The 25,250-nt window shown below is 40.5% G+C and overlaps 1 protein-coding gene and 1 non-coding gene across 2 annotated transcripts in view; one reads left to right on the top strand and one right to left on the bottom strand.

The window, feature by feature from the left end:
- Positions 1-25,250, top strand: part of LOC124722181 — a 997,523-nt gene that overhangs the window by 955,385 nt on the left and 16,888 nt on the right. Inside the window, exons 14-15 of the mRNA XM_047247381.1 lie at positions 3,410-3,492; positions 7,907-8,096. Coding sequence (XP_047103337.1) covers positions 3,410-3,492; positions 7,907-8,096 — 273 coding nt within the window. The remainder of the gene's footprint in view (positions 1-3,409; positions 3,493-7,906; positions 8,097-25,250) is intronic.
- LOC124723897 lies at positions 1,193-1,312 on the bottom strand. The gene has a single exon (XR_007006560.1). It is a non-coding gene; the product is annotated as a U5 spliceosomal RNA (small nuclear RNA).

The following is a 25,250-nucleotide window of genomic DNA, read 5'->3' as shown; positions in this document are numbered from 1 at the left end:
GCACATGTTATGACAACAGGCATTTATGTTAAGGGCAGGTGACATTGTTTACATACACAGATCCTGCCAAAGTCACCACTTGCTAGGATCTGAATTTGGAGATAGAGCTGCTCTCTATCAGCTTATCATGAAACTTTCAACTAATAGGACTAAGACACATCACTTACTGTATTTTCCATACCCATTGCGTATTGCTTACCATCGTTTACAGCCAATGTCTTCAATTCTTAGGCCACTGTAATAATCCATCATCAAAAAGAAAAATCATTTTACAGTACTTGTTTGCAATGATTGTGTTACTGCACTGAATCTCTACAGAATCAGATAGTACTAATATCTGCATGATTTTATATTATTACTAACATATGTGCATAGTTGATTCTACTAAGAAATACATCAGTGGAGTAGTAGGGGTTCGCTACCAATAAAACCTTTAGGCTTCTCTTAAACTGAACTTTAATGTGAATGTAAAATTACTCATTCCATGTCATTACAATTAACTGTACAAATGATCCCTGGAACATGAAACTAACTAAATAACATTTATTGCATTTATCTACACCCCAAAAATACACATATAACACAGCACTTACATATCAACTAGGAAAGGGGCCAATGTGCAAGGAAGGACCTGCATGGTTAGCCAAATGTGTTAACTCAGCGCTTCTGGGACTCACAAAGGCAAGCTTGACCTAGATCGAATCCACTGCATGGACTAATGAAGAGGGCTGGTGAACTGGCCAGCCCAGATGTGGTTTCTAGGCGATTTCCCACATCCCACTAGGTGAATTCGAGGCTGGTACCCATATCCTGCCTCAATGTGTGCAGAAGAAGAACACCCTTCCCGGCAGATGGCTGAAGCCATCACATGGAATGTCCTAGCCAACAATGCCATATGGAATTTATATTTTTACTAATGTATCTGATTTCTGTGCACTTTTTCCTATTTATAATGTATGATTTAATTACACCATAGCAATTCCCTTGAATCCCATACTTATAAAGTTTCTCCATTAACTTGGAATTAGTTCTGAAAATATTTTTACAGCTGATAACACAGCAGACCCACCATGGCTAGAACAGTTCCTTAACATATGACCTATACTTTTGAATTTAAAACACACTAAATCTGTTTTGCAGTAAAAAGCTTTAGATGGTGCTGAGCCACAGTCATAAAGCATTTTTTAAAGAATACACTGCCATTTGACTGTATAATATAAAAAATTTGTTGCAGACTCATTTAGTGTTCCCCTCCATGGAAATCTTTAATAAAAGGCAAGAGATTTATTCATCTGAAGGGAAACCAGAGAGTTTTTCAGTCTTTTGAAATGTGATCCAGTTTACCACAAGAAAAACATTATTCACATGATGGTTACTTGAATTTTGCCCTTTTAAAACACTAACCATTTTGTTTTTGCCTGCTGATTGCTTCCCTGGGATTTTGAAAACATTGCAGTAGCTACATTCATAGCAAAGGTTTATTCAGTGATCTAAATTATACAAACATTATTCATGATGATACAAAAGTAAGTAACAGAACACTTCAAAAGACTTACACAGTTGTGTATTTAATAAGCACTTTCAACATGCTCTATGGAACATAGGTATCATTACATGCCAGTATATTATCAATTAAATTTGAACTTATAATTTATATACTCTTTAACAAAAACAGATAAATCTTAAGTTCTAGATAATGGAATTTCTCTGAAATTACTAATTCGATTTTTAAGTGTGATACATGATTGAAGTCATCTCTTGTAGAACTAAAATACTAGCTTCAGGAATTACTATAGCTCCATTTGAAAAAGTGAAGTTGATACAGGCATTTATGTAATTAAAATAGCTGTGAAAAGATGCTATAAATCATTGAATAAGGACTTTTTCACTATTCATTTGGGTGAAAACAGAATTATGATAACTTAAACAAACATTTTAGCCAAAAAGCTTCATGTAGATGGAGTAAAATAGGGCCTCTGTACATGTGTTACTTACTGATGTAACGGATTACAGCAACACTTTGTATTATTGATGAAACTGGATGATTTAAGTGTAGCAATATTTCTGAAACTGCACAGACTGCAACAGCAGAAAACTCTTTCATTTGTAAAACAGTATGATAGTTGGACCTACACAAGTGTAAAATGAGAAATAACAGAGAATGATTATGGATCAATTAACTGACCATTGCAGTATTTCTAGGAACTTGCCATGATTCATTGACTCCCCATAAATAAAGCTCAAGCAGGAGTCTGTTCAGACATAGCAAAATTTTAATAACTTTTTGGACACCATTGTAACTAAAAGAATGGCTGAAATTTTTTACTGATTTGATATTTGCTATTCATTGTTTCCTGGTTGTGTTGTTCAAACATGAGGCTGTTAATCATGTCTTTATGAGTAAATCCAAGACACCTGTGTTTGGTTACTTCCATTTAATACTGTGCTTTGTGTCACCAAGAATAAATATTCAGCAAAGTTTATGGCCAAATATATTCTCTTGTTAGCACATGTATCATTGATAAATTCAAGTTACTTAATATCAGTGGCACAACTGTTTGTATTTATTTACGATTAAAGCATGAATATTTAATCTCTTAACCACCTTTAGTTGTAATTGACTTCCCTCGAATCTACAAAATTCCCCATCCATCACATTTTGTCATTTAAATGACATCTCAAGACCATTTGACTAAATTGGCTATTCCAGCTGCCATCTTTTACCCTTTACAGTAATAAATGCCTTCTTGATTTCAGATCTGTAGTTATCTGCTTTACACATATTATGCAACCAATGACACTACCTCCGATTTGCATGTTGTAGTTTTGGGGAGCACTGATCCAGTACCAGCACATCTACAGTTCGTATAATTTATTCTGTCTTCTTAAATTACTGAGGTTTTTTGTGGTTTTTCAAAAAACTATGGAGATTAGTGGACTTTGTTCAATGGAAATTTTCACTTAAAGGATGTTTTGAAGTTTTACACTTTTTTACAAGTATCGAATTTGTTACATCTTGCATAATTGTCCAATTCTGCCTTATGGGCCATTTTCAAATGCAGTAGGTTTTGATGTGTTGGTTGTACATTTATTTTGTTGCTAAACAGTAGATATAGAGATGTAGCTGATCTGAAAGTAAACACATAATGTATGCGCAAGTGTCAGAACTGAAACCAGAAACTGTACTGCATGCAGTTGCAGAGTTAAGTAAGGAGACAGGTAACATTGAAACTTTTGTTGTATTAGGTAGAGGTATAGGTGGAAAGATTGTATTCTGTGGAATATTGTTATGCCAGTTACAGTAACTACTCAGATATTAAATGCAATTTTTATAATGTAAAATTACCAGCTGTTTAACCTAATCTCAGCTTGATTCATGCAAAACTATGCACAACTCTCTTTGTTCCAGAAATCTCACCGACTCCTGCCAACAAACTTGTATGTTGTACTGTATAATTTCAAGTCTCGTCATCCTGATGAACTGGATCTTAAGTAAGTACTCTTCGGAAAGAGTAATTTTGCTTATTGACTTACCATTATTATAGCATTACAATAATTTACACATTAGGTCTAAATGCAGAAAATTATATGTAATACATTGCCAATTGTTGCTTGTAAAACTGCTACTTTAAAAACTATTTCCTGATAGAAATTCAGATTTTTTCTTGGAACAGCCACCACAATGAAAAATTGCTATACTGTTAATTAAAAGTGTTTAGGTCATTGAGAATGTTTTGCATAGTTTTATTTGGAATATTTGGCATTTTTAAGCCTTCTTGATTATTTTAATAATTCATTAGGTTTTAGCTGTACCTAACCCTCATGTTTTTCAAGAATTTTGTTAACTGTAGGACTAAAAAAATTGCCATCCACATGATAATTAAGATAGTTTCATTGTATATTTCCACTATTTTGCAAGGAAAAATGGTAATAGGTGCCACTGAAAACCATATAGGACCAGTATTTATCCTTTCTGAGATGACTGAAAGCTGTTTTAAATGCCAGCCAGTTTCCTACACCATAGTAGGATTGGTAACCTGTTGTGTTTCTGGTGTTCCCATATTTTTGTCCACCCACTGTGCACTAGCTGCACTTTTAGTGTTAAGAACTGTTTTTTTGCATGTAAAATTAATTTTTCTTCTAAAGAACGTTATCACAGAAAGATTACTTAACTTTCAGTGTAGCTTCAGTGTCTGGAGTCTCATTTCATTCAGCATCTTTACCACTTACAATTAATGGCCAGCTCTTTATGATGAATAGGAGCAGTACTCAAATGATTCTTCTTTTGATTAATTATTGGCTTTTCACCTAAAGTATACAAGAACCTTCGTTCACCAAAACTGTATCCAAAGCAGATGATAATAGTAGAAAATATCACAATGAAACAACTGACTCAAAGTGAATTGAATTAAGGTAAATTATCAACTCATAACTACCACAGTAACTCCTTCCTGGCAAATCTGTATGTCCAATTGAACATTTCTGGATACCTCTAGAGTCATTACAGTTATTTTGGTTATTTCTGGTCTTCATAGAAGTGTAAATTTAGGCAAATATATGTGTTTTCACATGTGGAAAAATCCAAGAGCTAAAATAGTGACAACTGATATTTTAAGTAATAATAATTTAAAGATGGAGGGTTCAGAATGGGATGCCTACAAAATATTTTTTACAATTTGCAGTTATATGACTTTATGTGAAATAAAAGTGTTTTCATAAAACCAGCTATATTTTCATATACAAAGTAAATTATTTAAATAATGAGTAATAAATTTTGATCTGGAACAGCTTAAATAAAATTTACCAATGCAGCTAGTCATGCATGTTGAAGCGCCTGTTGGAGGGCAGGGAGGTGCACTGTCCCTGGATTGAATCCTCCCAGCATATTAACAATGATGTTATTGATGAAGGTTTATGTGTCAGCCAGTCAGGATGTGGTTTTTGGGCATTTTCCCACATCCCACTAGGTGAACATTGGGTTGGTACCCAAGTCCCATATCAGTTACATGATCTACAAACATTTAGAAAACTTCTGCCTACCTTTATATGAATAACATTACTCCCAGACAGTTGGGGTACACATATTCTGTTCAGGGAGTAATGGGGTCACAACAGGAAGGACATAACCTTTAAACTAACTATGCCATATCTATGAATAACCATGCTAACCCCATTCTGAAAACAGGACAAAGGTACAAGAAAACAAAGAAGAACAGCTTAAATAAAATTTCATAATTTTCGTGTCATTTGCTATGATATGAACGGATTAAATGATGGCAAGTTACAAAGTTTTCAAGGGACATTTATCTTTAAAATTATCTTCCTTCTCATATTTTGCTGTTTTAAAATGAAATTAATAGTTTGACAAGCCTTGAGAAATATTACGCTAATGTGTTGTAACTGGCAAAATTTATTTATGTTAGTTATAAACAAGTAAGCAAGATATTGTTGTCACAAGAACTCAAAATTGTCATATACTTCTTTTTTTTTTAAAAAAAAAAAAAAAAAAAAAGTATCAGATATTCCAAAACATAGGCTTGACAAGTAAAAGTGGGACTGAAAATTTCACATGAAAAATCTAACCTACTTTTTGGTATGTTTCAACCTGAGGAGCTATGAATTCTTTACTTCTTGTAAAACTTACATTTGAGCATCTAACCTTGAGGGTTTTGAATCTTGTGTTTTCACATAACACCTTGTCTCAAGCTTCTGCTCCAACCTATGCTTCAGCATTCTGTGCTTCCATAGCTGCCAACAGCTGAGCAAACTTTCTGACATTGTGTCAGCTGCTGAAGCTGGATTCAATGCAGTACTTGTCTGGTTTATGTTGTCTTCTTTGAACAGCAGTGTCAACAACTGTGTGTCATTGTTTTTGCATTTTTGGCCAAAGCAATACATGTAGCAGTTGTGAAGACACTTGGCAGTGTAGTTGTATTGCCCAGCAGTGTAGCAGCCTCATCTGGTGGTGTTGTTACATCAACCCCAGCAGCCAGGCACTCAAGGGGAGGCAACTTGTGACACCTCACAGGTTTTTAAGTCTCCCTTCCAGGAAATGGAGATGGCCTCTGTGGCACTGATCTTGCAGAAGTAAATGGCGTCAGCCCTGCTGAGAGAAGCTGTGACTCACCCTTCTGGAGTGGACTCTTAGTGCGCATACCACCCAACTTTGTAGCCTCTCTGTCGTGGAAATTATGTTGCGAGATGTCACCATAAATATTTCTTTCTCTCTCACTATGGAACCATCTCAAAAGGAAATGGTTGCCAACATGGGTAAAACTATGTCTGCAGAAAATGGCTTTTGTTGCCATCACTGCTTGGGGCTTGTATCATTGTGACAATGGTAGAATGAGCTGTTCTCTCTCCTGAAGTTTAAATGAACCCTGTGCCAAATACTGTCACAGTATAGCCATGACTGGAACTCGTTGAGCTGAGATATAATGATCCAGATCTGTGAGGCACTCAGTGGAATTATATCAATGATTTATCACTACTCATCATGAGGTTAATTAAGTGGAAAGGTGAAGTATGATTGAACACAAACATACCAGCAGGTCTCGTGTGTTCCTCCAATTTTACAGCTAAATTAGGGTTTACTTGACAAAGTTGCCTGTATTCCTGACCATTCAGAGCTCACAGTCTGCATCAGATGTTTCAGTTATGGCCTGTTTCAATTATTTAGGGGCAGGGAGAGTGACCTGCAGACCAGTAACAGAGATATCTCAATTGAATTAAAATCAGTATGTTGCTCATAAGAAATATGGGTGGATGTGGGGAGGGGGGGTTGAGGCTGTATTCACAATGTAGGAAAAGCCATTAATGAGTTAATGAACCATGACAGTAAAAGAGATGAGAAACAGTGGTCCAGGTGTATGCTTACAGCAGGTGCCTTGACATGCAGTTGGTGGACTGCTTGTAGAACCAGATTCCAGCGTGTGTCATTACCACGATGATGACCATAGTGTAAATTGATGAGATAAACTTTATTGTTACAAATAACGTCCTCGCCAATATTCCACAGTAGAAACATGGCAAGTATGAACAAGTTATTCAAGTATGTGATGTAAATCTTGAGATATGGACATGTCAAATGGTAATCAGTATTTTCTTTTCATAAAATCCTTAATAATGTGTATATGCCAAACAGTCTTGTTTTTACAACATGTTTATTTATTTAACACTGTTAAATATTTGAGATAAGGGTGGCATCATTATATTTAATTTGAAACATAATAGCACTTCATAAATCATTAATCTCTCATGTAAAGCTAATACCAAAAAAGAAGAAAAAACATACAGGGTGACCAGGAGGAATGATCAGTATTTAGAGATATGAAAAGGATGGTCATTTGAAGAGAAAAGGTCTGGTAAACACAGCCTCTAAAATGCAAAGCTTAGGAACTATGAGCACTTCTTCATCTTCGATAACGTGAAACAAGTCTCCCTTACTGCAAGCTCTTTGCTTTCCATAGTTTGGGAGGAGATAGTATAGACTAAAATAAGAAAAAATTGTCAACTAAGCATGGATTCTAAATTGTGTTCCTTAAGAGCTGTGAGCATGTTGTCAGTTTATTGAGTTTAAGAGATGTGTTTCACCATACCAAAGATGAGCAAGTTCTCATAACTCTTAAGGTATGCATTTTACAGCCCACATTTACTAGAAAACTTTGTTTTAAATACTTGTTCCTGTCATATCCCTGAATATGACCATTCTTCCTGGGACACCCCTGTATAATGCTTCTTTGTTATCTGCTAAATCTACTGCATGCATCCCAGTTTTTTCTTCAATTATGTATTTCATCAGAGAGACCAAAATTTCTGTAATTTTCCATTTGTTACTTTCCTTCATTAAATAGTTTAACTTTTATGTATATTTTCCATTGTGTTAAGGATTTATTTAACCTTACAGAGCTGGATACAAGGTGACAGTAATTGATGCCTCTGACAAAGACTGGTGGAAAGGAAAATGTTTTGGCAGAGTTGGTTATTTTCCATCAAAATATGTTATTAAACTCCAGCCAGGTGAGAAGGCACTGCAAGTTACCCACAATCTTCAAGTATCAGATGGCAACAATGGACTCATGCTTCTGAGAGACCAGGTACACTGTAGATCATAAACTGTCTTTATAAAGCTAAGGAGTTCTCTTCTTTCATGCCTACTCATTTAAATTTCAGTTTCATCTCTCCATCATAGCATGTAATGTACCTCAGTTTTTTATTTATTCAGTAATATATGACAGTCAGTTGCAATCAAAACATTGTCTACATATGAACTGAAATCTGGCTGTTACTTTTGCATTGCACATTTTTTCACTCTTGTTCACTGTTTGGGTCTGTTTTACTATATTTCTGATTGACCTGTCTTTGCAACGCACTATTATTATTATTATTATTATTATTATTATTTTGTTGGGTCATCTAGGAACATGTTAAGTCACGCTACATTTCATAGTGAAATTTGTCTTCTTTGCAGCCCAGATATCCCTCATCCTTTGTGAGTGGGCCTCCATATGCTCCACCATCCAAAGGGCATTGTGTTGTCTTTTCGGTTGCTCATCTCAGTGTAGCCTGTTCATCACTATCTTCTTACAGAAGAGATCCCTGTTTCAGGCATCTGCAGTGTAATTTTTAGGAGTTGGAGGTCATCTTTGGTATTTTTAAACAAGGAAATTGTGGTTTGGGGTTTGATAAATAAAAGTTGAAGCTCTTCTTTTTCAATTATTGCCATCTATTCATTTGAGGTGTCTGTGAAATCATACATGTCTTTTGCAAACTGAGTCTGTAATGGTTTCTGTTTTTCCATAGACTTCATTGTTGAATTTTTTTGGAGGATGGTATTCTTGTAGTTGGATCCTATCATTACCCTAATGATTCCATACCGTTTTCCTCCATTTCTTCGTGGAGGCCTTCATTTGCATTTGCAGATAGGACCTGAGCTGTCTACATAACTACTGGCTTCAGAAAGATTTCATAGTGATGTATTTTAGTGTTCTGTGAAAGTTATTTTTTGTTGTAGATCATGAGTAACATTTGGTAGACTATTTCAAGTTTACATATTTATTTCTTAAGTGCTGCCTTGTCCAATCCATTTTTCATAATGATCTCATCCAGGTACTTTAATTTCTCTGCTCTTCTAATGTCTCCACATTTTGTCTAGTGTTTTGGGGGACATCTCTGATGTCAGTCACTACTTCCATTTTTTTCAAATAATATATACAGGCCTGTTTGGGTAGCGGTTTCCTTTAACAGTTCAAATTGAATCCTAGCAGTTTCTATGTTGTTTGAAACAATGGCAATCTGCCACAAAAAGGCAGATGATATAGCATGATTCCCTTGGATTTAGTTCCAATTCTCATTGGGCTACAGTTGTTTTCCATCAGCCTTGTTTACCAGCTCCTGATGACTCTTTCAAATACAGAGCTGAGAAGATTCATGATAGCTGGTCACATTGACTGACTCCTGTTTTGATATAAAAGGAGAGGTAACCTAGGGAATTTATCTTGGAGTTTGTGTATGTCATGGTGGCTCTAAATGCCAGCAGTTTAAGGTCAACCCCACATTCATTAAGGATGTTTAACAGGACTTCACATTGTATTGAATCGTAGGCTTTCTTTAAGTCTATGAAGACTGAAACATGCTGTTTACACCTTAGAATACAATATCTAATGATGCTTTTGAGGTTATGGATCTATTTGGTTGTTGAATGACCTTTCTTGTAGCATCCTTGGTATTCCCCTATTGGCTGCTCAACTTCGGCTTCCAAATGCTCCAGAATGCCAAGTGAGAGAATTTAGTATGTTACTGGTAGCAGAGATATTCCTCTTAGTTATTGATGTTTTTCATGCTGTCTTTCTTGTTCATTGTATGGATTTGGGCTGTTTTCCTGTCTTTTGGTGAAGTTTCCTCAAACCAGATACTTTCTATATGGTGTTGCAATATTTCAGCTGATTTTCCAGGGGAATATTTCCACAGTTCTGCAACTACTGAATCTTCTCAAAGCACTGTGTTGTTTCAGACAGACAATGTGGCTCTTGGTTTGTACCTGTTTCATCTTTGTCAGGTGGTCTGGACTCTTGTTTTGGTATCTCTTGTTGGCACATTTGGTTATTAATACAGATGGCCAGTCATCCACTGGTTTGAAATTTGCAACCTGTTAAAAAAGACTGGTTCTCATGGCTCCTTGTTTTTTGGCTCCAGTCTTGAAGAAACAGTAACCTTCAGATTCAAGGTTCTGTTTGTTTATGTACTATGTTGCATGGCAAGTATGGGTATTAGATTTTTGAGCACGATGTTAGTGAGAGTTTTCAACTTGCCAGTTTGTTTAAAGGAATTTAAGTTGATTGTTGTTAGGGAAGTTATTGCTTTCGTTCTGAGTATTCGACTGTTTGGGATATGCTGAGACACCCCAACTCATCTACTGCATGATGTCAAGTCTCCCCCATAATCTAAACCAGACTCATGCACCATGGATATCATGACAAGGGATTTGTTCAAGGATTTACCCCCTGTGATACCTTCCTTGAAATGAGGGGCCACCACACTTGTGGACTTGAATTTATGTCAGATGCATACACATCCATGTTGCAACTAAGGTTGTTAGCCCTAGAGGTTGCCTCAAATGTTATCTGGTCTCTCCATACTACGGTTAATGACACCAGATGTTAATGCCTCAGGATTGGCGAGGAAGGGAAAGCAGTAGGCACCTGTTGAGGTGATGAAGTTAAGCATTTTATGATAGACATGATAGTTTATTTCAGTAAAAAGTGGTTTAAGGCAGGCCTAGAGAAGCCGCCAAAACTGAATGGGCTGCTGCCCAAGAGAGCAGGAGAGGAGAGCATCTAACTGGGTCAGAAGCTGCCAGCAGAAGAGAACGGACAGCGTGTCTGCTCCAGGTGGCTGGCCATGGCTCTATCCCCATGTGACCACCTCCAAACCTCCCTATTGGACAGCCAAACTGTAGACACATGGTTCAGCAGCAGTACCTCATCAGCAACATGTGAGTTTAGCTGCTGATGCTTCAACACGTGACTTTCGAAGTGGTTCTGTCCGGTATAATGCAACGTGACTTACGAGCTGAAACTAGCTGCCAGGCGGAAGGGAAGGCACTGGAAAACATCAATTGAAATACAAAAAATTAAATTTTTATAATATTACATCCATTCAGTAACAGCCCACAATCTACACCCTTCTCCCTTCGACAGGAATGAAGCATGGGGAGGCGAATTGACAGTTACTATGGGGCTCTTGCAAAGGACAGCCTTACATAATTTTTGACAATACATTTTTGATTTTTTTTTTTTTTTTTAATTTGCATTTTTGTTTAGGAAAAGTATTGAAAGAATGACAATATTTTTTGTATTAATATCATGCATAGCAAAATTTGGATGACGGTGGATGGTGCAGCGATCAGCTGTTGGCACTGGCAGTGGCGAAGGTCGATGGCCATTGTGGGCAGCAGCGGGCTGTGGCGCACTGCAACTTCTGCCGGAGCATATAAGTGGGGGGTTCTGGAAGGGGTGAAGCACAGATCACAAAGGGGGAAGGAATTAACACTTTTGCATTACTTTATACGCATACAGTGGTTCACTTTGTTACTTATACCTAAAGGAGGGCCATGCCTTTTCTTTTTGGAGGTATTTTATTTACTTACAGGGTGTTTCAAAAATGACCGGTGTATTTGAAACGGCAATAAAAACTAAACGAGCAGCGATAGAAATACACCGTTTGTTGCAATAGGCTTGGGACAACAGTACATTTTCAGGCAGACAAACTTTCGAAATTACAGTAGTTACAATTTTCAACAACAGATGGCGCTGCAAGTGATGTGAAAGATATAGAGGACAACGCAGTCTGTGGGTGCGCCATTCTGTACGTCGTCTTTCTGCTGTAAGCATGTGCTGTTCACAACATGCAAGTGTGTTGTAGACAACATGGTTTATTCCTTAGAACAGAGGATTTTTCTGGTGTTGGGATTCCACCGCCTAGAACACAGTGTTGTTGCAACGAGACGAAGTTTTCAACGGAGGTTTAATGTAACCAAAGGACCGAAAATCGATACAATAAAGGATCTGTTTGAAAAATTTCAACAGACTGGGAATGTGACGGATGAACGTGCTGGAAAGGTAGGGCGACCGCATACAGCAACCACAGAGGGCAACGCCCAGCTAGTGCACCAGGTGATCCAACAGCGGCCTCGGGTTTCCGTTCGCCGTGTTGCAGCTGTAGTCCAAATGACGCCAACGTCCACGTATCATCTCATGCGCCAGAGTTTACACCTCTATCCACACAAAATTCAAACGGCGGCAACCCCTCAGCGCTGCTACCATTGCTGCATGAGAGACATTCGCTAACGATATAGTGCACAGGATTGATGACGGCGATATGCATGTGGGCAGCATTTGGTTTACTGACAAAGCTTATTTTTACCTGGACGGCTTCGTCAATAAACAGAACTGGCGCATATGGGGAACTGAAAAGCCCCATGTTGCAGTCCCATCGTCCCTGCATCCTCAAAAAGTACTGGTCTGGGCAGCCATTTCTTCCAAAGGAATCATTGGCCCATTTTTCAGATCTGAAACGATTACTGCATCACGCTATCTGGACATTCTTCGTGAATTTGTGGCGGTACAAACTGCCTTAGACGACACTGCAGACACCTCGTGGTTTATGCAAGATGGTGCCCGGCCACATCGCACGGCCGACGTCTTTAATTTCCTGAATGAATATTTCGATGATCGTGTGATTGCTTTGGGCTATCCGAAACATACAGGAGGCGGCGTGGATTGGCCTCCCTATTCGCCAGACATGAACCCCTGTGACTTCTTTCTGTGGGGACACTTGAAAGACCAGGTGTACCGCCAGAATCCAGAAACAATTGAACAGCTGAAGCAGTACATCTCATCTGCATGTGAAGCCATTCCGCCAGACACGTTGTCAAAGGTTTCAGGTAATTTCATTCAGAGACTGCGCCATATTATTGCTACGCATGGTGGATATGTGGAAAATATCGTACTATAGAGTTTCCCAGACCGCAGCGCCATCTGTTGTTGAAAATTGTAACTACTGTAATTTCGAAAGTTTGTCTGCCTGAAAATGTACTGTTGTCCCAAGCATATTGCAACAAACGGTGTATTTCTATCGCTGCTTGTTTAGTTTTTATTGCCGTTTCAAATATACCGGTCATTTTTGAAACACCCTGTATTATTCCTTTCCTACTCACACGGTACTCAGACCATGGCAGTTTTCTACTGGACTACTATAGTATGGGGCAAGAAGAAACATTCCTGTTCCCATTACAAAAACTTAAGTGTGATATTTCCCAGGAGGCTGCTGTTCGGGGACAGCAGGGAGGGGTGACCGAAGTCTCGCAAAATGTTCTTTTCTAAAAGCTACCCATAGCAATAAACCAATAAGGATAATTATAAGAGGTGTACATACAGAACTGGGAATGACAATATGACTGAAATACTGGTGGTAGTGCCAATCCGTTATATGCGTGGTGGCACTGTCTAGTGTGATCTGCCCTGTCTCTTTGTTTACCAGGTCGGTTAAAGGTTGGATCAGCTGGGGATATGACTGATTGGGAAGAGATGGCAAATTGTCAGGCAACAGTAGTACCATCGGTTCCTCTGGTAAATACCACATGAGAGGAGGGGAGTCACACGTTATGGACGTAAGATAAGTGAGCAAACACTTCAGCAGTGGGGGTAGTGATATAGCAATGAGAGCTATTAAATAATAAACCGCTACTGTTGAGTAGCACACAGTAGGTCTGGGTTGCTCGAAGGTACTCATAACACACAGTAGTGGCTGTTACTGGGTGGGGTACAGTGTATAAAATACTGTTGCCTATAGCAACAAACTGGGGTTCAATTATTGGTACAACCAGATGGCTGCAGATGGGGCTTGCTTTCTCAGTGAGAAACAATGCAACTTTGTACGTTTCTTTATGGTTGTGAAGGGTAAGTGTTGAACACATGTAGTACTTCTCAAGTTGGCAGCTTTGCAAGGCATGCTCAGATAGGACAGAACGAGTCTAGCAGTTCTTACTGATAACAAGGATTTCACGGGTTTTCCATATAACATGAACTTGTACATCAGGCCAATATGCTGGAAAAACATGGATGCAGTAGCTTTCAAATTCACAGTTAGCACAAATGACTGGTAGGTGAGTGCAGTAATTACTAATGCTATATGAAGATGGGTGGTGAAATTTTGAGAAAACTTCTTGGATGGTTGTGGGCCATACAGTAAAATCGGCCACAAATCACGTGAACTAGCTGGTTTGGAGGTGTGGTATCTCGTTGCCCAGAACTATGAAAGTCACATAGCCTCAACAGTAGGAAGTATTATTGTGGGAGGACAGTGTCAAACATTCGGGGATAATAGTGTGTGAATGTATGTTTGTGTTGCTGGATGCAAAAACAGCTCTGCTTAACCCTCACACCAGGAAAAAAGAAGAGGGAAGCAGGCAGTTTCTCCGCTAGACAGAATGCCAGTCCTAAGGAGGCAAGAGTGGCTGCATTCATCTCATCACTAAATAAATCAATCACAAGAGGGTACAAACAATGAAAAAATATAAACGGTATCCGTATGCGAGGCTTTTCCTTCCCCCTCCCTCTGGGGGGAGGCAATACATCTGAGTAGCTTTGGCTACCAACCAGGGTGCAGATGAAGGTGAATATCATCGTGATGTGTCAGTGATGCATAGATGAAAGAGGTAGGTAGGTGATCAATTTATGAAAGTGAAAACTGAAAGAATAACCTGATCAGCTGGGCACTCTGTGGGCACTAACTGCACCGTGTAAGGCACATGGCCCTGGAGGAGGGAGGTACAAAGTAATGGTTGAGGTTGGAATGAATAGACAAGCAACTCAGAGCAATGGTAGTAACCCAGTGCAATGCATGGGCGAGGAAGGAACTTTGTTCTGTTTCCATAGGGCTGATTTTGTCTCGCTCGCTCATAACATCTTCACTTCATCACTAAATTACTTCGTAAAAGGTAGGGTGAGCAACAATGAAACTTTTATTCATCTGGGTGAACTCTTAAATGTGCAAAACACACATGGGGTGTGAACTACAATTCTTCACTTACTTGGGTGAAACTTATTTAGTTTTATCGTATCACAAAATCTATTTCACTTACCACTCAACTTCAGAAACACATTCGACTCTTCTCTATTGAGTATCTTAGATAACTCAGGTGCTTACTTTCTTCTAAACATACCAGTCCAGCTCTGGGCATGAAAATGGCACAGAATAGGATTCCAGAATTGCTAACTCACAAAATTGTGTATCACAACTGAAGGGGGATCCTACATAATGAGAGTATTGCTATAGTGGAACATATCTAGATTCCCGGGCTGTGGTGGGTCTTTACATACTGGTGTCATCAATATAAAATACAAGTGCATATTGTACAAAACAAATGGCATAAATTATAAAAATACTTGCATGGTATAACATATAGGGTATAGCAAGGGCTTTGTTGTGCAGCAAAATGATTGTGAAATGCTTAAACGTAACACAATGTCATAAGGGGAGAAAAAATACAAGTTATTTGGTATCAATTATTAATCAGCTAGCAACTGGAAACACATAGAGGGTTGGACATTGCTCAACACCTCTAATCATACAAAATGCACAAATACTGAGCCTTCTGGTGTATATCTGGGTGGTGAAGAAGAGGTTAGGCACCATTTGCTGGTGGGGTGTACTTTTTTTAGTGTTCTGGTGGTGTATCATGTTGTAGTAATGGGACGGACTTACCTGGAATTATTTTTTTCTTGTTGGCTGTGGCCGAGGCTTGAAGCCTAGTTCTCTTGAGTCGTGTGCTCTCTCCTAATACCTGTAAAGCTATAGTGAGTATAAAGGGGACAATTTGATAGTCAATTATCATAAGTCTTATGTTTGAGGTGTGGGGTGTAGTGAATAGGTACGTAATATTTAATTCGTGGTATTAATTTTTAAATTTGTCTGTTTGGGGGTTCTCTTATTGGTGGTGATGCGTGTATGGTAAGAAATTTTAGGGTGCTACCAAAACTGAGTGGTAAAACAGTTTATCAAACTTGGTACATGGTGAAGCAGGTAGCATTATAAAACTGGCAAGAGGCACAAGCAGACGTGCTGCAATGGAGGCAGGTTTCAGGTTAGCACAGAGATAGCAGAGCGGCTGCACAGTGCGTGTAGTGCACCACAGCAACAGCTCTGGCATGTTCTAAGTGAAAATTTTTCATGACTCCTTGGGACATTTGAATTAACCATTCATAAAATGCACTTCATGTAAATTAACATTACAGTTGGGTTAGTGACTGTTGCAAATAGTACTCTAACTCCTCTCCTGAATGAATTGATTTATTTGGGTTTATTGGGTAAAATTACTATAGCTTATTTGTAAAGATTTTTTTTTACAGAGGCAAAAGTGAATAGGCTGTGGTGGGCACATAATGGTGAAACCATTTAAGGATTTGTAAAGGGAGCAGGTAGTTGGTTCTTAAGATGAGTCAGACTAGACGGAAGGTGGTATGGTGGTACTATACTTCAGAGGTGGCTCAGAAATGCAGAGCACCAGCAAGTTAAATGGCGTTGCATGGGAAGACACCCCATAATGGCACGCTTCGCTATTGCAATGCCTTTCTGCTTCGCATTCCATCAGTTGGAAGTCACTTGCTTCCAAACTCCCCTCGGAGCTATAGTCTGGTCAGCAGGCATGTTAAGGGTTTAGGTGTGCAAGTAAATTTACAGGTGGGCTTTCAAGTTGTTGAAGTTACCCGGGTATGAGACAGAAGGATGGAAGAAATCATGTTTGAAATAGGTATTACATAAGAAGATGGTACCTTTCTGTATTAAATTGCTATACATTGGTTGATAGCAAAGATAGTATGTTCTAATATGTGTAAGGTCTCTTTAACAGCGGCAGTCAGGCACATGGACAGCGCACGGGGAGAGGCTAGGGGGGGGGGGGAGGGAGGGGGGGAGGAGTCAGTCGAAAACAGCCAAACAGCCAGCACTGGCTAGTGGGACAGCATGGGTTGGGGAGGGACAGGGAGGTAACAGCAGTGCCAGGTGTTTGAAGTGACTCCGTCCTTCACATTATGACCACCACACATGCGCCTCCTTGTTGATGAGCTCACCTGATTCTGACAGGTAGAGTGCACAAGTTTACAACTTCGCAGTACCACCAAGCAGCTGTACTTACCTTCTGAGTTAACCTGTAAAAGAACGGGCGTCCATGAGGGACGGTTGAAGGAATTTAGTGTGTCACTGTTGTGTGTAGGCCATGCGACCACAGTACAAAAATAATCATTGAGTTATCTAGCATTTCTTTTAGTGTCAAAGTATCAAGTTATGTATCTTCGTTAGTAGCAAATTTCTCAGTTAGTACTGCATGTTATTAATTATCACTCTGGGTGTCCAAACAGGAAAATTACTTATTGAAACATGGTGCCATTTCAGGGAGAAAGTCTTTGGAATGAGAAGGTAGAGACTTAAGGCATTCATTACTTCATACAATATCCTGATACTGATCCATAACTTCTCCATATGGTACTTTTATTTAGAATTAAATATATTGGTATTGGAAATAGAGCTGTTGTCTGAACACTAGGCGTATCATGGGAACATAAAAAATACTGGTTAAAACTAGGGATTAACTAGGCAGAACACGCTGGGCGGGTAAAGCTCTGATAACCTCTTTCAGAGAGGGAGGCTAGGGTGACATCTTAATTATCATAGCATGGGAGCATGAAATACATATTGTAGAGGTAGAATGTTCATTTGTAAAGGAAAGTAACGAGGTGGTTGCTTAAGCCTTGTTCCTTTTTTTTGGTTGATATAACTGGGAATCTCCTAAGTAAGAAGCAGTACCTTGGTGTCTAGTCCCTGGATCTAATGGCATATGGTGTTTAGATCTCAGAGCGTATCTAGGGCAAGCTGGGGGTGGTGGAACTTCCATTTTCCTCTGCTTCACAGGGAGGGGCAGGACCTGCTGAAGGTCTGGCGCTTGTCTCAGAAGGTAGTGGAAGAGGCATAGTTCCTGAATAGGGTTTTAGTCTATCAAAAGGATGACCATGTTGCGGTCAGGCAGTTGTAATTCTGTATTGTCAAGGAAAGAGAGCTGAATGATTGAATATGGTCTGTCGTACAGAGGGGTAAGTCTCTTCACTCTTCTTTTCTTTATACTAGTGTTTTTTAGCAGAACCAAATCACCAGGTTTATAGGGGGGGGGGGGGGGGGGGGGGGGGGGGAAGGATGGCATTTTGGTTACTTCTTTCCATCTGTTTCCTGGTTGCTTTGCAGTTGTTCTCTTGCACCTTCTTCTTCCAAATGGCATTAAGGCAGTGGGCTAACCCCTTAACAGCTGTGTGATCAATTCCCGGAGGTAATTTGTTGATCACCAAGGAGATTCCATAGAACGGCCAAACACTATCTCATAAGGGGTATGTTCAGTGGCTTCATGGAAATGGCTATTGCCGACCGTGGTGGCCGTGCGGTTCTAGGCGCTCCAGTCCGGAGCCACGCTGTTGCTACGGTCGCAGGTTCGAATCCTGCCTCGGGCATGGGTGTGTGTGATGTCCTTAGGTTAGTTAGGTTTAAGTAGTTCTAAGTTCTAGGGGACTGATGACCACAGCAGTTGAGTCCCATAGTGCTCAGAGCCATTTGAACCATTTTTGAAATGGCTATTGTACTCACTTGCCATGTACGGAATTTATCTTTGCCAGTCACTGTGGGCTGAGTTGATGTAATAGGAAAGCATTACTTTCACAGTCCAATGGACATGCTCAATGCATCCATTTGACTAGGGATGAAAAGGGGTGGTTCTCCATTTTCTAATTCTCAGCAATTTGCAAACTTGGACAAATAAGGTGGACATAAAATTGGTTCCTTGATCTGTTGTAATGGCTTCAGGGCTACCGAAAGGAAAGACAAGATGATCCACAAAAGCTCGTGCTACTGTTTCAGCTGACGTGTCAGTTATGGGTACCAAAATAAGGTATCAGGAAAAGTGGTCAATAATGGATAGAATATATTTTCTTCCTTGTGTAATTACAAGAAGTGGCCTGACTACATCCCAAGCCACAAACTGAAAGTTTTTTGATTCTTCAGGAAGAGATGTAAGGGAATTTTAATTCGTGGGGGTGGTGCTCTTTGGGCACATAGTAGGCAGTTTTTTATATACTTAGCAACACCTCGCCTTCTTTTGTCCCACCAATACTTCGTGGCAATGTGGGCATTTGTGGCTCTTTGTCCACTATGGCAAGCTGGAATGCTGTTATGGTACTGGGCAATAATTCTAGATTGTAGGTCTTTAGGTATTCGTATACGTTTAACCAGGGGGGTCTTGCAGTATAAAATTCCATCTTCTGTAACAAAATCCAGATGGGAGTGATACTGGAAACATTTTGCGTCATTCCCCTGTGAGTCTTTTAATTCGTTAATTAACACATCATCTGTTTCAGCTACTCTCACTTTTCTACTAAGGTCATCAGCATTCTGGTGCAATTTTCCAGCTTTGTGTTGCACTTGGTAATCATACTCACTCAACTTCAGGGCCCAGCAGGTGAGATGGCTGCTAGGGTGTTTTAAACTTAATAGCCACTGAAGTGCTGCATGATCTGTTACTACTGTAAACTTTCTCCCATAAAGATAGCATTTAAAATAGTTGACTCCAAACATTAATGCCAGAAATTCTTTTCCGTAGTGCTGTAATTAATTTCTGCCTGATTCAGCTGACGGGATGTGTAACCAATTAGTCTTTCTTCACCATCAATCATTTGACTCAGAATAGCCCCCACTGCAAAATCAATCATGTCACAGGAGAGAATTTTTAGGGGAAGGGAATGTTCTAACTGCTTCAATTAGGCGGGGATCTGGCTTTACTCCATCAGCACTAATAATATGCCCTAGATACTGCACTTGACTCTCAGCAAAGGAACATTTTTCTATTTTCAAGCTTAAATTGGCACTTCTTAGTCTAGACAAAACATTTCTTAACCTGGTAACATGTTCATCTATGGTTATGGAAAAGACAAAGATATCATCTAGATAAACTAGGCACATGTAGGTTTCAATCATCTTAAAAGTAAGTCAGCAAAGTGTTTGAAGGTGGCTGGAGCATTACGCAGCCCGAATGGCATTCTCAAAAATTCATATAGACCAGAGGGAGCTACAAATGCTGTTTTTGGCCTGTCCTGTGGTGCAATCAGTATTTGGTGAGACCCACTCATCATATCGAGGGTAGTGAAGTATTTGCAATTTCCTAGCCTGTCCAGTGTTTCGTCAATATGTGGGAGAGGGTAAGTATCAGAAGTGGTTACCTTATTAATACTCTCATATATTGACGTGAAGACGGTAGGCCTTCTCTTCATTGATTGATTTCTTTGGGACAATGACAATTGGAGATTCCCAGGGGCTGGCAGAGGGTTTCATTACCCCTGCCTCTAGCTGCTGTTGGATAGTTTCTTCCACAACAGGCTGGAGGTGGTATGGTAGTCTATATGGTTTCTGCGCAATGGGCCTTGCATCTCCGGTGGGAATTTCATAGTAAACAAGGTCAGTAGCTGGCAAATAACGCCTTTCTTCAAATAACCAGGAGTGTTCTTCCAAGATGGAGTACAATTTGTTTTGGTCAGCAACAAACAGATGAGCTAACTTATCTTTAAATTTGTCTCTGAGCACAGGAGAAATATGACACAATGGTCCTTCCCAGAAGCCATTGTTTTCAGTTAGGTTTACAGGATAGTTTTCTTCAATCTCGTGGCCGCTAGCTATAATGATGCCACTAGGAATTTCTACCTCTTTCATTCTGAAACTGTCCAACAGACGGGAACATAAAATTTCTTTCCCTGCACTTCTGCTGTTGTTAAGCCATGTTTAACATCTACCTGTAATCTGTCGAGGACATCATTTTGATGGAGAGGGTCCACCAAAATGGCTGTTCTCAGCAGTTTGTGGGATTTGACCCCAAGCCAGAGAATGCGTCCCATGCCACAGCTGATTCTAACAGAGGTAGTTGTACGTAATGCCCATGATTGTGAGGAAGGAACTTGTGGAAACGGCCGCATTTCACAAGCATCTTGTGGCGGAATGATGTGGAGGCTGCTGAAATGATGGGTTTCCTCACCAAGATAGAGAGTTTGTGTCCTGTAATCTACTACACTCTGATAGTGGTGGAGGAAATCATTCCCCAGGATGACGTCAAAATCTCGCCTTTGTTTTCAGATTACATCCATGTGAAAAGGGTAGTGGCTGGCTCCGATTTTCAATTTAACTAGGCAATACCCAGTGGGTATGATTATTTCTTCACTCGGACCACTAATGTGGTAACAGGATGGTTTTAACACTCATCTATCCCCATGTCCTAGGAATAGTACGCTGGTTTGCGCTCCAGTGTCGATAAACACTCTTACCTTTTTTTTTTTTTTTTTTTTTCCTCGAACATTGCGATCAAGGAGTATATTCACCACCTCATTTAAAACACCGTGGTGGACTGGGTGCTTAAATTTTACAGGGGGCATGGTCTGGCAGTGTGACTTGCTCCTCAACCGTTTCCTGGCTGATTTTGGGGTTGTGGTGAATTGTTTGGTGACTTGTTCCCTCTGCTGATTGTGTGAGGGGCCTCCATTTCCTGGGTTCTGTGGGCAGTTTCTACTCATATGCACTATGGTTCCACACCGAGAACAATTAAGTGTGCAGCAGAATGGCCTGCCTTTTGGCAGCATTGGCATGCGTGCTCGTATTTAAAAATTGGATGCGGTTGTTCGTTCGGACACACCGAACTGGCAATAAAATGCCCCACCTCCTCTTACATCATCACGAGTCCTGTGGCCTCAAGCAACAAGGCAGGTGATGCTATTTTTACCTCTCCTCCAACATACGGGCTGATTCCACATATAAATACATCAATCGAGCGGGCTTCCGCCTGCTCAATTAACACCCTGCTATGGGCAGAATCCGAACCCAGCATGTAAGTGCGGCAAGCCACAGCACGGATTCGATCAGCAAATGTCTCTACATCCTTCCCTTGCTTCTGGCGCAGGGTGGACAACTTGTCCCTGTAACATCTGGTGTCACACCTGTCCAAATACCTCTCTTTCAACCCAGCCTCTAACGTAGCAAAAGAGGAGGTGTCCCTAAGGGTTTGGACTGATTTGATATATGTACGGGCATCACCTGACAATTTAAGGTGGAGTACATTTAATAGGAAATCATTTGGCCAAGTGCAAGCATGGCCTACATCTCAGGCAGTTTGTAGAAAGGAATTTATTTGTTCATTAGGTTTCCCAGAAAACGTTGGAATGAAATTGACTGCAGGGAAACTGTTAGCCAAAGTTACAATGGATTGCTGGAGTACTGTGCTACTTAAGGTGCTTGCAGCCATCATTTGTGGTGCAGCAAGGTGTGTTTCTGACACACTTAGATTGGCAGACTGGGTTTGAGCCATTTTTTGGCATTTTCCATCAATTCTATCTTTCTGAACATTAATTTATGAACTTCTACTTGATGGACAGTTACTGGGTCTGGTTTTTCCATAGGTGGGGAGTTCCCTTTACCAGTGGCGATACTACAGGTTTGAGGCATGGTTACAATATTAGTACACCTAGTGCTCACCGAAAACTTTACAATTAGAGCACAAAAAAGGGCCTACACTCGACAAGATGATGGTGTAGCTGGCAACAAGGAGGCGGTGCTGGTGAAGAAAAATTGATCAATGAACTTACAGAAGATGTAGCTGCGGCCGTGGTGGGTCATCAACGGCTGCATCCCATTGGACGATGGTGGCAGGAAACAGCAGCTAAGATGATGTTGGCAGTGTTGACAGCTGTTTGACGTGCCTCAGATAGTCAGCAGGAACATGTGCGTTTCCTGGATGGCAGCATGCGTGTGGAATATGCCGCCATGCTGCATCGGAGAGGCATGGAAAATGGCTACCTATGGCATGGCATACCACCAGACTGCCTGGGAATGGCAGCAGCAGTGGCTGGCTGTGTGGTGCGGCAAGGTGCCTGGCCACACAAGGAGCCTGGCAATCACTGCGGCAGCTGTTAGGAGAGCATGCTGAAATGGTGGAAGGCTGCATGGGGAACCACGAATGCATGCTCTTGTTATTGTGCATCACATCTGGCACGTCAAGTTTGAAGTACTGCTGGCAGCTTCATTGGGTATGGCATGTTGAACTTCAATTAGGTCAATAAGATGGGCCTAATGGTGAGTGATCCCACTTCTGGCACCAGATGTTAATGACACCAGATGTTAACATGTCAGGATTAGTGAAGAAAGGAAAGCAGTAGGTACTCGTTGAGGTGATGAAGTTAAACATTTATGATAGACATGATGTTTTATTTTAGTAACAAGTAGTTGAAGGCAGGCCTAGAGAAGCCACTGAAACTAAACGGGCTGCTGCCTAAGAGAGCAGGAGGGGAGAGCATCTAACCAGGTTGGAAGCTGCCAGCAGAAGAGAACGGATGGCATGTCTGCTCCTGGTGGATGGACATGGCTCCACCGCCATGTGACCACCTCCAAACGTCCCTATTGGACAGCCAAATTGTAGACGCGCATTTTGGTAGTGATACCTTGTCAGCAAGTTTAGCTGCTGATGGTTCAACACGTGAGTTTCGTAGTGGTTCTGTCAAGTATAATGCAACATGACTTAAGAGCTGAAACTAGCTGCCAGATAGAAGGGAAGGCACTGGTGAACATCAATTGAAATATAAAAAATTAAATTTTTATAATATTGCATCCATTCAGTAATAGCCCCCACTGTACACTGTACACTACTCTCATATCATCCCTAAAGCAGAGCTACCTCCTCCACCAGTTTTGCCACGCTGATGACCATCACCTCTACCTTCACTGTGATTGAAGTCTTTACCATTACCCTCATGGGGGTCCCTCATGAGGTACTATCACCAGGTGAACAAGGGTTTTTAATTAAGTGTTCCTCCTTCCCCTCTTCCTTTCTCTACCAGGCTTTGGACCACCTATGAAAGAGCACTACAGGGCTACTAGGACTACTAGAAATTAGTCATTTATTTGCAAAGTATGACATGCAAAATTTGGCTGAGGCATGAATAGAACTGTAAAATCAGGAAGTTTGCATTGTACCCACCAGTTGGCGGTAAAAGTGCAGTGTCTTGACATAAAGGTAACAAAACAAGAAAAAAGTTTTTGTGTGTTGGAATGTGTTAGGTATCTACACTATCTGATCAAAAGTATCCGGACTCCCTCAAAACATACATTTTTCATATTAGGAGCATTGTGCTGCCACCTACAGCCAGGTACTCCATATCAGCGACCTTAGTAGTCATTAGACATTGTGAGAGAGCAGAATGGGGTGCTCCGCAGAACTCATGGACTTTGAACATGGTCAGGTGATTGGGTGTCACTTGTGTCATATGTCTGTACATGAGATTTCCACACTGCTAAACATCCCTAGGTCCAGTTTCCAATGTGATAGTGAAGTGGTAACATGAAGGGACACCTACAGCCAAAAGCCTACAGGCTGACCTCGTCTGTTGACTGACAGAGACCACTGACAGTTGAATAGGGTCATAATGTGTAATAGGCAGACATCTATCCAGACCATCACACAGGAATTCCAAACTGCATCAGGACCCACTGCAAGCAATATGACAGTTGGGCGGGAGATGAGAAAACTTGAATTTCATCGTCAAGCAGCTGCTCATAAGCTACACATCATGCCAGTAAATGCCAAATGAAGCCTCGCTTGGTGTAAGGAGCATAAAAATTGGATGATTGAACAGTGCAAAAACATTGTGTGGAGTGACGAATCATGGTACACAATGTGGCAATCCGATGACAGGGTGTGGGTATGGTGAATGTCCAGTGAAAGTCATCTGCCAGCGTGTTTAGTGCCAACAGTAAAACTTGAAGGCAGTGGTGTCACAGTGTGGTCGTGTTTTTCATGGAGGGACACTTGCAGCCCTTGTTGTTTTGCGTGGCACTATCACAGCACAGGCCTACATTAATGTTTTAAGCACCTTCTTGCTTCCCACTGTTAAAGAGCAATTCAGGGATGGTGACTGCATCTTTCAATACGATTGAGCACCTGTTCATAACGCATGGCCTGTGGCAGAGCGGTTACATGACAATAACATCCCTGTAATGGACTGGCCTGCACAGAGTCCCGACCAGAATCCTATAGGACACCTTTGGGAAGTTTTGGAATGCTGACTTCATGTGCCAGGCCTCACCATCTGACATTGATACCTCTCCTCAGTGCAACACTCTGTGAA

The sequence above is a fragment of the Schistocerca piceifrons genome, chromosome X (assembly GCF_021461385.2).
Source record: "Schistocerca piceifrons isolate TAMUIC-IGC-003096 chromosome X, iqSchPice1.1, whole genome shotgun sequence".
Classification (NCBI taxonomy): domain Eukaryota; kingdom Metazoa; phylum Arthropoda; class Insecta; order Orthoptera; family Acrididae; genus Schistocerca; species Schistocerca piceifrons.
The sequence above is the reverse complement of the archived record's forward strand: the minus strand, read 5'-3'. Positions and strand labels throughout refer to the sequence as shown.